The sequence below is a fragment of the Grammomys surdaster genome, unplaced genomic scaffold (genome assembly GCF_004785775.1).
Source record: "Grammomys surdaster isolate TR1022 unplaced genomic scaffold, NIH_TR_1.0 126313, whole genome shotgun sequence".
In the NCBI taxonomy this organism is placed as follows: Eukaryota; Metazoa; Chordata; class Mammalia; order Rodentia; family Muridae; genus Grammomys; species Grammomys surdaster.
The window spans coordinates 3,179,601-3,194,707 of NW_021621113.1; the positions used below are offsets into that span (position 1 = coordinate 3,179,601).

Sequence of the window (15,107 nt, forward strand, 5' to 3'; positions counted from 1 at the left end):
ACCACCACTGTCTAGCTGGTTTGGTGGTTCTTATGAGCACCTCTGGGGTGCTGCAGGAAGGTCTCTAGACATCACTCTCTCAGGTTCCTGCGTCTGTGACTCTGAGAGCCCTGGCGCAGGCACGAGGGGGTGAAGGCTGAGCATGGTCAGGACGGCACAGGGTGTGCTCATTTCTGCTACTCAGGTTTGCTGGTCATGGTCTCCGCTTTACCACCAATGGGTTATGTGATGCTAGACAACTTGTTCCTGTCCTCTGGGTTTCCCTTCAGCCAATGAGGTGAGGTGTGAACACTGCCCCCTGAGGTGTTCTGTGAACCTGACTAGTGTATGTTCCTTCTTTTCCCTGCCCAAAGCTGGGCAGCGCTCCATTAGCAACCCTGTGCAGGCCCAGCCCTCCCGACAGAGCTACTGAAAGCCCCACCTCCTACACTTCCTGTTTGCTGAGCTCAGCGCCTCGTAGGCCCTACCGCTGCTACCACACATCTGGGCCCAAGGCTCCGTGAGGGGACCACAGTGGGGCGCCTCCATGGCGAAGCAGCTTGGTTAGGGTTTCCACTGACTCAGCACCTCCAGGGGTGGAGGTGGGAAATCCCAGGCCTGTCATGGCGGGTCCGCCTGGGTTAGATGGGGCCACAGGTTCTCTACCACCTACTCTGAAGAGAAGCCCGTCCTCAGGGATGGAGGCTCTTTAGTGGCTTCCTTTCTAACCCCAATGTATACCCTACAGCCGCTTCGCTTCCTCCTCTGAAGTTCATCCAGACTCCATTGTTTTTGCCTCTTTAGACCCTGGGTACAAAGAAAACCTTCCTGGCCCTTAATGGCAACCCCCACTCCCTACAGACCCTGTCCTCGACAGAGGACCCCAGTAATGAAAATTGCAGCAAATATCTCTCCTCTTATGTGCCAGACCGGCTAAGCATTCTCACAGATGTTAATGAGTTTCCTTTAACAAAGCTACACGGGCAGCTGCCGGCATCTCATCTCACAGATGTGCAAATGGAATTAAAGATTAAAAAGTAGATTTGAACCAGGCCTGCTGGTCCCAACTGCTCAGGAGGCTGAGGCTGGAGGGTTGAGAGATCTAGGCCTGGCTGGGTGTGCTGGTGTGCCAGTGCTTTTTAGTTTCAGTGCTCTGTAACCAGAGGCAAGGAGGAACTCTGTGAGTTCAAGGCCAGCTTGGTGTACAAAGGGAGTTCCAAGACAACCAGGGCTACATAGTTAGAACTTACCTTAAAAAAAGAAAGTTCTAGGTCTGCTGCTGCTATAGATCAGCTCAAGGCCAGCCTGGGCAACTTAGTGAGTGGTCTGGTTTGTTTGTTTTTGAGACAGGGTTTCTCTGTGTAGCTGTGGCTGTCCTGGAACTTACTCTGTAGAGCAAGCTGGCCTCGACTCACAGATATCCACTTGCCTCTGCCTCCTGAGTGTTGAGATTAAAGGCCACAGGCGGACACCACCAGGCATGTGTGTGTGTATACCTGTACAAATGTACACATCACACACATGTATATTAGTATATGTGCACGCCTCTATATCGCAAAGTGCACATCACCATACCACAAAGGTTAAGGGGTAGCTCAGTGGGAGAGCATTAGGCTAGACTATGCAAACTCTATGTTCAATATCCAGATTAAAAAAAAAAAGTTTAAGGGCCATCCATGGAGACGGCTCCTCGGGTAAAGGTGCTTGCCACCAAGACTGACAAACTTGGCATGATTCCCCCAGAACCCGTGTCGTGGAAGGAGATAACTAACTCCACGGATTGTTCTCTGACTTCCACACATACAACACGGCATTTACAACTATGCCTGTGTACACGTTCTTGCGCGTATACATACAAAATAAATTAAGTTTTTAAAAGGTCTCCTTAAAATCATAAAGCTGGAGCAGGGAGCAGGGAACAAGGATCTGAGCTTTCCCAACCTCCTGGAGTCCAAGAGCACTCCCTGAATCTACTTCTGTGGAAATGAAGACAGAGCAGAAGGAGTTAATTTAGCACAGGGTTGGGGAGTGGTGCTCTATCCCCTCCTCCCAGAGCAGACTGAGATTCTACAGCCTAGGAATGCTAGGCCCAGGCACTGGAAAAAGCTGACCACTGAGGCTTGGTCAGCAGCCACGTCGCGGGATCCACGACTATGGAGGAGGGTCCCTAGCCCTCTCCAGCTTTCTGGGGTCTCAGCCAAGGAAGCAGGGGCTGGGCACGAAGGAGGTTCCATAAACCCCCGGCCTGATTCTGGGCACGCCTAGCTTGGCCTCCCTCCTGCCAGCCAGCCAGCCGCAGGCGCCCCTTCCAGGGCAGCTCTGGGCACGCAGGGTCCCGCCTTGCCCCGCTCGCCCGCGGGCTCACCTGGCTGGGAAAGCGGGACGGGCGGGCCTGGGCACAGGGCCAGGCCAGGAGCGCAGCGGTGCAGCTCAGTGGCCAGCGCTCAGGCAGCAGCCGAGCCCTCGCGGCCTCCCTCCTCCTCCAGCCTGGCGGGCCGACCCAGCTGTGTTCCATTAGCCTCTTGGCAGGCCCCCAGTCCCTTGGAACCGCCCTCTTCCCTCTCCAGGAGCTGCCGGCAGTCCCGGCAGGCGTGCGCTGCGCTGCGCTCAGTCTAGAGAACTCAGGACGCGGAGAAGCTGGGGACAGCGCAGACTGGCAGAGAGATCGAGGATCCCCCTGTAGGCCTCGGACTCCTGGCCCTGCTTCCCACAGCTGGTAGCCTTGGGGCTGCCAGGATTGCTCAGTGAAGGGCTCCCCGGGCCGTTGGTAAGTGGGCCAGCACTGGGCTGCCTTCTCCCTCTGAGCTGAAAGGGCATTTTCTGCTGCTGACTTGCTCTGTGACCTGGGACAAGTGGCAAGCCCTCTCTGAGGGCCTCAGGGCTCTTCTCTGCGGTGGGGTGATCTGGAAACTCTATGCTGGTCCTTCTGTCTCTGCCTCCATCTGTGACCGTGTTGAGGGGGGCGGGGTCTCCTTGGAAGCATCTCTCTAGTGCATCCCTACAGCCCTCCACTCAGTCTGAGGCCTGGGAGTGGGAACCAGAAGTGAACATGTCGAGCACATCTATGTTCATGCCTCCACATGCACCCACATGCTGCTCAGAGCCGGCTACCTTTCCACTGGCTGTCAGGAAGGGAAGGTCAGGCTAGGGTTAGAGAGTGGGAGTTGCACACCCCTAGGATGGGAGATGACTGCATTTGGGGCACAGATCCATCCCAAGAGTCCAGCCCCATCCATACACATGCACACACGCACTCACGCACTCAAACACACACACATTGCATGAAGGCATCCCTTCATTCTGTATCCAGCAATAAAGGAGAGACGTTAGCATGACACTGTACAAATTGGACTTGCCTAAGAAAGTACCAGCAGAAGAGCCTCCTGGAGGGATGCTCATAGGTTGGCTCTGGACAGGCACATGCATGTAAACTCTGGGCTTATCAGTTCTCATGTCTCTTAGCACACCTGCCCACAGGTAGGTTTGATCGCATAGTCCTGGCACCTATGTGCCTATATGTGTTGTACCGACACACATGGCTTTGTGTGCTCACTATCTGCCTGTCCTGGAAGGGGCCAGATGATATATGGCTCTGCTGGCCACTTGCTGAGCCTGCATTGATTTATCTGGGCCCATCCATCAGGGTTTAATAAAACGAAAAGACGAGCATCCATCAGCGGGAGAGGTTGGCAACAAGGTCCTGAGCCCTGGTGACCTGCTCTCCCGCCCTTGTACACACAAGGGGAAGCTTTCTTGGCCCATACACAGCCCTGTGAGCCCTGCCAAGAGACTCAGTCCAGTCTTCAGCCCCTGATCTTGTGGGTGCCTGGCAGGGCTACCTGTGCTCGGCTGAGAACAGTTCTCACAGGTATGGGGCCACTGTGCGCCAGTGCAGAACACAGCTGTTAAAGCTCTGGGATTCATCCAAGCATTTTGATAAATTACCTCTGTGCAAGGCCCCTCGCTCTCCCTGCCTCTGTGGTCTTTTAGAACCCTCTAGACCTCTTCTCAACCCAGCGGTGAGCTCCTGACACAGCCAGAAGCTGCCTGAGCCTTGCTTCTGAGCTTCAGCCAGTCTTGTGCTCAGGCTGGTGGGTGTCTGGGGCATACCGGTGGTTAAATATTTTCTTTATTACCACTGCCCAGATTCTCACCCCAGGCCTGTGTGGGGCCCCTGAGAGGAACCAACACCAAGCCCTTACCCCTGCAGTCCCTGGTGCGTGGGGCCCACAGAAGGCTGTCACTAATCCACACTTTTGGGCACCCTGAAGCCCACCCCCCCATGTCTCTGGTCGTCAGGTGACGAGGCTGCAGCTGATCTCACTGGACCAGCATGTTGGCATCCTGGACTCCTGGCCTGTGGGTGCTTGGGCTATGGGCCACCTTCAGCCATGGGACAAATCTAGGTGAGCGGACACAGGCCTACATCTGGCTCCCTGAGGTTGCACATGTGTGACCATGTATATCTCAGTCATGTGTCATTTATGGGCAAGTGTAGGGTAGGAGCTCAGGGTAGCTCAGGTAGTGTTTACATACTTGAGCCTGTGGGAGTGAGCTGTGTGTGTGTGTGTGTGTGTGTGTGCATCTTGTTTCTGTGTATCTCTGGTTTTGCAACTTGAGAGGCTCAGTACATGCATGTGTATGTCCTCCTGGGTCTCTGAGTGGTGGTGGTGGGGAACAGGCTCCCTCTGCAGCACGTCCCCCTCTGAAGCACGTCCTTGCATTTCTTGCTGTCTAGCAAGATGGGAAAGAACAGGGAACTATACTCTCCCTACAAAAGGCAACACTTCCGGAAAGCTGCCCAGCCCCTCTGTTCCTTCTCATGGTCGTGACTCCATCCTCCAGGCATAGGCTCCTCCTTTGCACCAGCCTGGATCTCTGATGACTGCCCACCCTATGGCTCAGCCTCTGGAGAGGGAGAGGGTACAACTTTCCAGGGCCCACAGCCAAGGGAAATTGACCAGGCAATCTGCCTGGCCTTGCTGAGTGCCCTCTGGGCTCGGTAGCAGTATCACCTAGCCAGGAAGGAACCCAACTATTAGGGCCCAAGTCCAGGCATCTGGGGTGTGTGAGACTGCTATTGTATGCGCATGTATGTTTCTGTGTGTGTGTGTGTGTATACACACACACACACACACACACATGCGACATGCGTGTGTTTCTGTGTGTGTATTGAGAGATTGAGAGATTTTTCCCTCCTCTCCCTCACCGGGTCCCCTAGAGGGCTTGGGGCAGAGGATTTCAACATCTGTAAGGAATCTGGGCCCATTGCCAAGGGTGAGTCACCCATTGCCTCGGAGATGCTCAAGACAGTGATGGTCTTTCCGGCCAGACTTGGGGGTGGAGATTCCAGTGGGTCACTGTGCCCAGGGACACAGAGCTCTATCTTTCAACTAGGCTGGGCAGGGAGTTGGCTTTCTCCTGGAAGGAAGGAGACTTGACTGGCTTGGCCCAGCTTTCCCATCAGCTTTGCTGGGAAGGCCGTTTGATCTTAGCCCCTGTCTGTTTGATGTAGCACCTCCGTCAACATTTCTGGTCCCAGGAAGGGAGACACAGCCTCAGGGAGAAGGAGGCTCATAGCCATCAACCTGTACCTTTGGGACTTTAGACATGTGCCCTTGTTCAAAAGCTGAGATGGCTTTAATATGTCTTGTCTGGAGCCTAAGGCTTGATGATACCCTTGAGCTTGCGGTCCCCTCAGCCTCCCTGTCTGATTCTTTTTGTTGTGTCACTAGCTGAGTATGCAGGGGAAAAGCCATTGGATTTTCTACTTTCAATATGGGACACAGAACACCACCCATTGCCTAGGACATGTGTGCCAGTGCACGTGGCAGCCTTGGGGGCATGGGTGTGCATAGCTTATTCGTGTATAGTCATGTACACACCATTGCACGTAACACCCAGGGTGCCCAGAGCTCTTTTCCTCTGTCCCTACCGAGGCATAGCACTTGGAGAAACATGTGCGTATGCACGGCTCCCACTGTGGGCTCTGCACCACTAGTGTTTCTTGTTTCTTTCGCCCCCGTCATAGCCCCCACCCCAGCTGGGGTCCCTGGGGCTCTGGTCCTGTTCTGCTGTTGATTTACTCAGCAGCTTTGGAGCAGGTCACAAGTCTCAGCCCTCCCTGTGCTGGATTGTTCCTATGCAGCCAGGCTCAGAGGCCAAGTGTGAGCACAGCCTCAAGGCAGACTAGGTTAAAGGTCCAGAAGGAAGATTATGGACATGTCCCCTCCTGAGATCCCCAAGAGCCCTGTTGGGCAGTCATCCTCCTGAGTTCCTAATGCTCTGGGCCAACTCTGTCCCAGGTGAGCGGTGCCCAGCTTCACAGCAAGAAGGACTCAAGCTAGAACACAGTAGTGACCCATCAACCAATGTGACTGGTGAGTGCAGCCTCCACCAGCCTTTACCCACTTCCTGGAGTAGCCTGTGCTTCTCCTCACTTGCTTTTCCTCTGGTGTCCCAAAGGTTTCAATCTAATCCGCCGACTGAACCTCATGAAGACAACTGCCATAAAGAAGATCCGAAACCCCAAAGGACCACTCATCTTGCGGCTGGGGGCTGTCCCACTGACCCAACCGACTCGGTAAAGGACTCTGGGAGGCCACTGGAGTTCATACTGACCTCAGCCACATCCCCTGCAACTCTAGATGTGTGACTCTAGCCAAGGGCCTCTCTAGACGCTGTTTTGGGCACTCCCCTGCCAAAAGTCTACCTATTGTCCACCGCTGGACTTGCAGCGTGGATTTTGTGTATGTGGTGCCTGGGACACCTGGCTCTCGCAGGCAATGGCAGGACCATGTTTAAATCCCACGGTCACTATGAGAACCCCAGGGTGGTGTCAAGAGCCTGTGTCTACGTGAGTGTCACCTTGTGTGAAGCCCAGCTTGCAGCAGCCCCTGGGCAGTCTGGCTCCTGCCAATGTCTCTTTGTAGCTGAGTTCATGTAGAACCCTCGGTCTTTTTCTCAGCATTGTTCCCTCCACTCCAGGCCTGTACACCACGTTGGCTTCCTTGGGAGCCTCCTTGTCAAAGTTGGAATGTAATGCTGAGATAGAAAAACATTTATTTATTATGTGTATGTGTGTTAATGCCTGCATGTTATGGATGTGCACCACATGCATGCAGTGCCTGCAGAGGCCAGAAGGGGGCATTAGACCTCCTGAGACCTCAGTTACAGATGGTCCGAGATGCTCTGTGGGTGCTGGGAATCAAACCCTGATTTTTCTGGAAGAGCAGCCAATACTCTTAATCACTGAGCTATCTTTCCAATCATCTGAGATCATAATTCAAGGATTCTGGTAATGCTTCTCTGTTCCATCAGACCCCGTGAGACTTCATGGGGATAAGCTCTTCCATATTTCACCCATGGCTATCCTAGCACCCAGCCAACCCTTAGCACCCAGAAGGTGCTCGGTGAATATGTTAGGATGAACATGTGTATGTTTTGGGAGGTGTGAGCTATGCTTGTCTCCGGCAGGCTCATCAGTTCTCAGTGTGCCTTCTCTTCACCACTGCAGACGAGTGTTCCCTCGGGGCCTCCCAGAGGAATTTGCCCTGGTCCTGACAGTCCTTCTGAAGAAGCACACCTACCGGAACACATGGTACTTGTTCCAAGTGACTGATGCAAATGGGTACCCACAGGTGAGTCCACTCCTTCCCTCCCCTAGTCCTCAGGCAATGGTTGTATTAGTCCAACTCAGCTTCTATTCAAACTGGTTTCTGGGCTTCTCTGCTCCATCAAGAGAAGCGCCTGACACATGCTATTAGGATGCTCTCAGAGGAGCTGGCTGACCCAGCTAGCTTTCTCTCCTCCTCTGAGATGAGCTTGAGGCCCCAACTTTGCCAAGCTATGACTCTAGAGCTCTGATTCTCTGTCCTTTCTCTTTCCCAATTTGTCACAGATCTCCTTGGAAGTCAACAGCCAGGAGCGGAGTCTAGAGCTCCGGGCACAGGGCCAAGATGGTGACTTTGTGTCCTGCATTTTCCCAGTGCCCCAGCTCTTCGATCTGCGTTGGCACAAGCTGATGCTGAGCGTGGCAGGCCGTGTGGCCTCTGTACACGTGGACTGCGTCTCAGCCTCCTCCCAGCCTCTGGGGCCCCGGCAATCCATCCAGCCTGGGGGACATGTATTTCTGGGCTTGGATGCTGAGCAGGGCAAGCCAGTTTCAGTGAGTACTGGGTCCTGGTTTCTGCTCCCACCTCTCAGGGAGCCTTGCACTCCTGAGGGTGTGTTTCAGAGCCCAGGTTTGGAGCCATTGCCTTACCTATGTGGCCTAACCAAGCTAAGCTGACATTCCAGGCCCTCCACCATCTGGGTTCATCTCTCTATTGAGTCTGATCCATGCTAGTCTGATCCTACTAAATTTGCATATTTGCTCACGCTTCTCCCTTTACCTGCAATGCTTTTCCTTGTATATTCATTTACAGGTTGGGCCCAGTTTGAATGGAGCCCATCTTCCTGCCAGCCTCCTCTGTGTTCTTCTGGGAATATAGTCTATCTGCCTGCCTGTCTCTCTCTCTCTCTCTCTCTCTCTCTCTCTCTCTCTCTCTCTCTCTCCCCATTCCTTTCCCCCCCTCCTCTCTCTGCTTTTGGCAACAGCTCTATTCTTGATGGCCTCCCCCGACCAGCCTGGAAAGACCCTAAAGTCAAATCCTGGGGCAAAGACGTCTTTGAGCTTCTTTGGGGACCGTGGAAGAGCTATTTGATCATCTGAAATAAGATGAACTTCTGTGTTCCCTGCAGTTTGACCTTCAGCAGGCGCACATCTACTGTGACCCTGAGCTGGTGCTGGAGGAAGGCTGCTGTGAGATCTTACCGGGAGGGGTGAGTAGCCGGCTCGAGCTGTGCTGGAGAGGAGGCAGCCTGCACAGGGATGGCAAAGGTCTAAGGATGCATCTGCCTCTGTACTCACCCTGGCTGCCTTCCTCCCATATTGAGCAGTGTCCCCCAGAGACCTCCAAGTCGCGCCGGGACACCCAGAGTAATGAGCTCATTGAGATCAATCCTCAGACAGAGGGCAAGGTCTACACCCGCTGCTTCTGCTTGGAGGAACCTCAGAGCAGCAAGGTGGGTGAGCAGGGGAGACACAGGGGAGACTGTTCCACCCCTAACCTGGCTGAGGCCTGCCACCAGGTTCAGCTGACCATGGGCCTAGGCTGGGGAAGTCCCTCAAATGTGGGCTCAATGTAGATCTTACCTTATGAAACTCAGGGAGGCAGAGAGTGAACCCATGGGGTAACCCTGTGCCTGCTACTTGTTGGCACGAGCATTGTGCTGCTCTACTTCCGACTCTAGCTAGACCATCCTGTGGAGGGCAGGACCCCATTTGCAGTTTCTCCTATACAGGGATATCTGGGCCCAGAGGCCAGGCTGTACTGGACTCTGGGCTCTCTCAAGTTCCCAGCACCATGGCCAGCTGCCCTGTCCACTCTCAGGTTCTTTGGAGATGGCAGGGGAACCCCTTCCTTCCCTCAGCCCCACCCTCAGACTGGGCAGTGTCCCTGCCTACCCAGGCACCATGCCCAGCCTTTGGCTGCAGAAACACAAGATCCCATTGATTCAAAGCCTGTTTTCTACGACATCACAAGGGAGGGGGAAGGGGTGCCCGTGGGGGCAGCCTCGGTGGCTTGAGCAAACCCTTGATGATCTGGGAGGTGCCAGATGCCAAACTGAGGGGGTACCTGGCATCCATGTGCTCTGCCTGGATGCGCCATTCCAGCACAGACCCTAGAACTATCCCTCTGTCTGCCCAGGTGGACACACAGCTGGTGGGAAGAAGCAGCCAGAAGGCAGAACGGGGGACAAAGGTAGAGATGGTGGCTGAGGGGGTGAGCCCACGGTGCCCTCTGTCTGCCCTGCATTCCCTCTATAAAACCCTTGGAAAAGATGCTGTACTCCCACTCTCTTCCTGTCTGGACAGAGCTCAGCTGCGTGCTGCCAGCTCTGAGAAGGGAAGACAGACTGGGCGGACACATACTGGGCATTCTCTAGAGAGCTGGCTCCTGCCTGCTCTCGTACAGGGGCTTGTAGTGATGTTTAGTCCCAGGTTCCTCTCCCACTCCCATGCCTCCTTTTTCTCAGGCCCACCAGGAGACTGGAGTCAATGAGGTGAGCCTTTTCTCTGGGCTGGACTCTTGGACTCTGGGGAGGGAGGTGTCAGCACGTATTCTCTGGATAAAGGTTTGAGGCATAGAGCCTAAGGTGTGGGGGTGATGGATAACTGAAGCACCCAACATTCCTGAGGGCCCTAGATTGCCTTGATTGCCCTAGATTGTAGAGTGGAAGTCCAGGAAGCCATTCCTGCTGAGTTGGAGGCCAGTGCCCATGGGCATCATGGGAAAAATCTAAGTCTTAGCTGTGAAACCCTTCTTTGCTGACATACATACTGTGTGGCCTTGGGCTGGTTACTGTTTTACTGTTTCTGTCTCGGCTTTCTTTTGTTCTTTTTGAAGAGGTGCTGTTTGGGCCTTGAGGTGTGCGTGTGTGTGTGTGTGTGTGTGTGTGTGTGTGTGTGTGTGTGTGTTATGGGCAGGGCTAATTTCAGAGGCTCAGAATTGACCTGCGGGCCTGTTCTTCCTTTTCAGTGCCCACCCTGTGCCCACAGTGCCCGGGAGAGCAATGTGAGTCAATGAAGGAGCATAGCCAGTCTGGGAGTGGGTGTTGCCTGGAGTGGACTGGAGCTTCCTGGTAGAGGACAAGGGGGGCTTTGTTCAATTTCCCATCACTCCCCTGCCTGATTCCCATAGCTAGGCTTGTCCCCACCCATAAGCCCACCAAGCCAGGGCTGACTTACCCTGGCTCTGAAATCTCAATGGAGTGTTGTGATCCAGGGTGGTAGCCTGCTTAGGGGATGGGGTGGGGCAGAGAACAGGACCTTGGTTGCTGATTTCAGCTGTGCAGTTGCCTCTGGGTTTTGGACCCACTTTGATCGGAAGGTACCATATGCCACCTTGGAGACTTAAAGCAGGGGAGGAACATCCCAGTGCTCCTGGAGCTCAGAGCCTGGGCACACAGCTCAGAGCCTGGGCATTCTCCTCTCCCCCTCCTCGAAAACTAGCCTAGCCCAGCCTTCCCACTGGGAGTTGGAAGAACAGGGCTCAGGGCCCATGTGAGCCGTTTGGTACCATTATGCCCCTTCCATAGGCAGGGAGAGTTACTGTGTTTTGAGCATCCATTTGCAAAGGGCATGAACCCCTTAATTCTGGGGGGAATTTGAAGTACCCACACTTCTTCCTGCCTGCCTGCCTCTCTTTCTACCCAGTTTCCCATCAAATCCCACATGCGCTGGGGTTGCCATGGCAACTGAGTGACCATGTTAGCCTAACAATTTGAGGTGGGGCTGGCCAAAAGCAGGCAGGTTGGGGAAAGTAGACCCCTATGTTGGCTTTTATAGCCTTGAAAAAAATAATCAGCATGCTAATTGACCTAGGAGGCAGAACTGGCGTTGGGACTCAGGTCCTGCTGTCATCCTGTGTGAACCTGGCTGACTTGCTTACTCTCTCTGGGCTGCTGGTTGCTCCCTGAAGTTCAATATTCTCTTCCTTCTTCTGTTCCCTTAGGTCACACTCAGTCCCTCTGGCCTCAAGGTAAGACCTAGAAGTGAACAGGACTCCCCTATCTTCCTTGTTCCTTCCTACTTCATGTGGCTCAGTAGCCTTGTGTTTATAGCAGGACTACCCCAGTGTGCTTAAGCATGTGTTGGCATGAGTGGGTTGTGTGTATAGAGTCCAGAACAACCCTCTGTTGAGGCCCTCTGTGTAGCAGGCCCTGTGCTCTGTGTGCACAATACCCATACTAGGAGGCAAGTGCTCCCCTTTGGCATCAGGGGGGACTGAAGGCTCACTGTGTCAGTCATAGGTCAGAGGGATTGTGTGTGAACGTGCCTGTATGTTCTGGAACACATGTCTCCGCCCATGTGGCCACAGGCTGAACCCGTATATACCTGTGGGCCTAGTGGGCCTCAAGCCTGGCTCATGCAGGCAGATGCTGCACTTCCTTCGCCGGCTGTGAACAATGGGCTCTGCTCATCGTATTGCCTGCAGCACTCCCATCTTTTTGACTCATGCCTGGAGACAGGTGTTGCATCAATTCTATTTTATTGATGGAGAATCTGAGTCTCAGGGAGGTGACCTGCCTCTGCCTCGAGTCCTGTGCTAGCAAGCACGGGGCTTGAGCTCAGGAAACTTGACAATTAGCTGTCATGGGTTTATGTCATCCTGCATGTCTATGTAACGTGTTCACGTGCTGAGGATATGCTGTTGTGTTTGCTAATGTGCATGCCTGTGGGTGTGGGGGAAGGGACACTCCCTGTGTGAAACTGTAGGTTTGCCAAACTGCCTTTTGGTGTATTTGGAACCCATGTACTGCGTGTAATGAGTGCATGGTGTGGGGAGTAGGAGGAGGGTATGTGTGTGTGCTTGTGTGTGTGTGTTTGTTCGTTTGCATAGTAGATGAGTGGAAGCAATGGGGGACACTTTTGGGGGGCTTCCTTTTGGCACAACCCTCATTCTGGTTTTACCCACAGGGAGGGAAAGGTGAACGAGGCCTGACTGGACCATCAGGCCCCAAGGGAGAGAAGGGAGCACGGGTAAGTGCCCTAACCAAGTCCACATCAGGGCCCCTCCCACCTAGCCAGGGCTTGATGGAATGTAAGCTAGCACCCCTTCTTCTCAGTGGGAAGCCTGCCCACATGGGCATTTGGACAGGGTTCTCTAGGGGCTCATGTGCAGGCTTCTATTCTAGGGGGTCCTGGGCCTTTCCTAGCAACAGGTTTGTGTTGACACCCCCAGAAGGTCTGAGCCTTGACCCCTGTTCCTTCCTCATAGGGCAATGACTGTGTTCGAGTCTCCCCAGATGCTCCACTTCAGGTAAGATTGACGGGAAGGTGAGGCCTGTTTCAGAGCTGAGGCTAGACCATTCTGGCCACTTAACCCCTCGTCTCCTTTGTCAGTGTGCAGAAGGCCCGAAAGGAGAAAAGGGAGAATCGGGGGACTTGGTAAGCCGGGGACCCGCCACGGTCAGGATGGACCCTGGGCTTAGCCTCATCACTCATTTGTACTCCCTCCTCATCTTAGGGACCCTCAGGACTCCCAGGATCAACAGGCCAGAAGGTAATAGGCTTATGTTTGGAGGGGTAGGTGCCTGGATGGACCACAGGCCCTACATTCAAGAGGAGGGGCGTGTCTAAGGTCTTCCTAGAGGACGGTGACCGTTGGCAGGATTGACTGCCCCTTCCCCATCCCTTCTAGCCTTCTGTCCAGTCCAAACACCCACCACATCTAGACAGGAAAGCCTGCATGCTTGAATGAGTGGTCTGGCTGGTTTGGAAGTCCTTTCTGTTGTCTGCCCTCCTGTGGGAGGCATTCCTTTTTAGAAGAGGCAGAGTCAGGGAGGGGGACTCTGGAAGGCACTTGCCCCTCCCCTGACAGGAACTGTCCTGCTTCTTTTCCTCAGCCTGCTCTCCTGTCTCTTCCTTCTCCAGGGTCAGAAGGGGGAGAAGGGTGACGGAGGCCTCAAAGGACTGCCAGGAAAGCCTGGACGAGACGTATGTGACTGGGAACCCTCTCCCTAAGCCTCAGAGTGCTAGACTCGAACTCAGAGATCCAGCTTCATCCTCCTGGCCAAGGAAGAGAGGCGCTATATGTCCCAGTTGAATTGGGAACAGGTTCCACTCTGAGTAGTAGGGACACTGCCCAGGTGCTGGGCCTGCCTGAGCTGATCTCAGGTGACATTTATTACTGTGGAAGGTTTGTGATCAGATCAAGAGCCTGCCTGGAAGGTTAGCCAGATCCAGGCATAGCAAAGCGGGTACAGATACTGAACTCGGGCCTTTGGCATTTGCTGGCCTCAGGGCACCAGGTTGGGGTCTGGCATTGGGGGAGGGAAGGTGATGGGGGGTACAGGTGGGTAATTACCCTCCTGTCTCAGTGGGGCAGGTGCCAGGATCCTGCTTGTCCCTACCTCAACCCTCTTTTCCACAGGGTCGGCCTGGAGAGATCTGTGTCATTGGGCCCAAAGGGCAGAAAGTGAGTTGCAGGCCTGGGTGTGGGAAGGGACGGGCAGTAGGGCTAAGATAGTGCCTCTCAAACTCACTTACTTGTGCATGTGCTATAGGGAGACCCTGGCTTTGTTGGGCCTGAGGGACTGGCAGGAGAGCCTGGGCCCCCTGGCCTCCCCGGACCACCTGGGATAGGACTGCCTGGGACTCCTGTAAGTGTCCCCTCACCTGGCCTTCCATCCCCTCCTGAGACCTTTGTCCCCAGGGTGGGGCTGAGTTGGGGATAAGACCCAGTGCCACGAGTGTGGATTGAAGGGTGGCTTAAGACAAAATTGATCTCCATGCTGTAGAGAGGAAACTTGTATCACCCCATTTCTGCCATCAGGGAGATCCAGGTGGCCCACCAGGACCTAAGGGAGAAAAGGTAGGCACAGGGTTGTTGTGGACACAGCGGGGAGGGGTGTGTGATTGTGCAGCAGTGTGTGTGTCAGGTGACCAGGAGTTGTGCTGAAAGAGGCTCAGTTCAGTTAGGGTGTATGGGGTGGGAGGGTTGTCTTTACTCCAGTTCTAGCTGGGGTGGGGGCCTTGGCCTTGGTGAGCAGCCAGTACTGGAACTGTCTGTCTGTCTGTCTGTCTGTCTGTCACCTCCTCCTTGTTGTACTAGGGAGGGGTAATCAGAGCCCTTGTCATCTCTTATCTTTTTCTAGAGCTAGGCACACAGGAAGACAGGCAATAGGAAGAAAGGGTTTATCCATCCAGGGGTCCACACAGAGATGGGTGGCTCGGCTGAGGGTGCAGAACGGGGGCAGAGGCAGAAGTCACATCAGTGGGAACCTTCCCTTTAACCCTTCTGATTACAGGGCAGCTCTGGAATACCAGGAAAGGAAGGCCCAGGAGGGAAGCCGGTGAGTGACCGCAAGCCTGCCATGCCCAGATCTGCTCTTCCAGAGCCTCCAAGAGAAAGGGCTTGGGTCCTTAGCTCCTTCCAGGCATGACAATATACCAAAATACCAATACCTGTCCTCAGCATTAATGCCTCCTCCTCCTCTTCTTCTTCTTCTTCTTCTTCTTCTTCTTCTTCTTCTTCTTCTTCTTCTTCTTCTTCTTCTTCTTCTTCTTCTTCTTCTTCTTC

General features: G+C 54.1%; 1 protein-coding gene across 4 annotated transcripts in view; it reads left to right on the plus strand.

The window, feature by feature from the left end:
* Positions 1–2,615: 2,615 nt before the first annotated feature.
* Positions 2,616–15,107, plus strand: part of Col16a1 (collagen type XVI alpha 1 chain) — a 52,487-nt gene continuing 39,995 nt past the window's right edge. For 3 of the 4 annotated variants that reach the window (XM_028759735.1, XM_028759737.1, XM_028759738.1), the window contains exons 1-21: positions 2,616–2,746; positions 4,279–4,385; positions 6,285–6,359; positions 6,445–6,562; positions 7,496–7,619; positions 7,880–8,146; positions 8,722–8,802; positions 8,920–9,045; positions 9,732–9,785; positions 10,060–10,086; positions 10,563–10,598; positions 11,538–11,564; positions 12,503–12,565; positions 12,804–12,845; positions 12,929–12,973; positions 13,053–13,088; positions 13,460–13,522; positions 13,959–14,003; positions 14,092–14,187; positions 14,361–14,399; positions 14,836–14,880. In XM_028759735.1, the coding sequence (XP_028615568.1) occupies positions 4,313–4,385; positions 6,285–6,359; positions 6,445–6,562; positions 7,496–7,619; positions 7,880–8,146; positions 8,722–8,802; positions 8,920–9,045; positions 9,732–9,785; positions 10,060–10,086; positions 10,563–10,598; positions 11,538–11,564; positions 12,503–12,565; positions 12,804–12,845; positions 12,929–12,973; positions 13,053–13,088; positions 13,460–13,522; positions 13,959–14,003; positions 14,092–14,187; positions 14,361–14,399; positions 14,836–14,880 (1,482 nt within the window). In that variant the 5' untranslated portion in view covers positions 2,616–2,746; positions 4,279–4,312. Of the gene's footprint in view, positions 2,747–4,250; positions 4,386–6,284; positions 6,360–6,444; positions 6,563–7,495; positions 7,620–7,879; positions 8,147–8,721; positions 8,803–8,919; positions 9,046–9,731; positions 9,786–10,059; positions 10,087–10,562; positions 10,599–11,537; positions 11,565–12,502; positions 12,566–12,803; positions 12,846–12,928; positions 12,974–13,052; positions 13,089–13,459; positions 13,523–13,958; positions 14,004–14,091; positions 14,188–14,360; positions 14,400–14,835; positions 14,881–15,107 lie in introns of all 4 variants that reach the window. The other variant, XM_028759736.1, reaches the window with a different exon arrangement.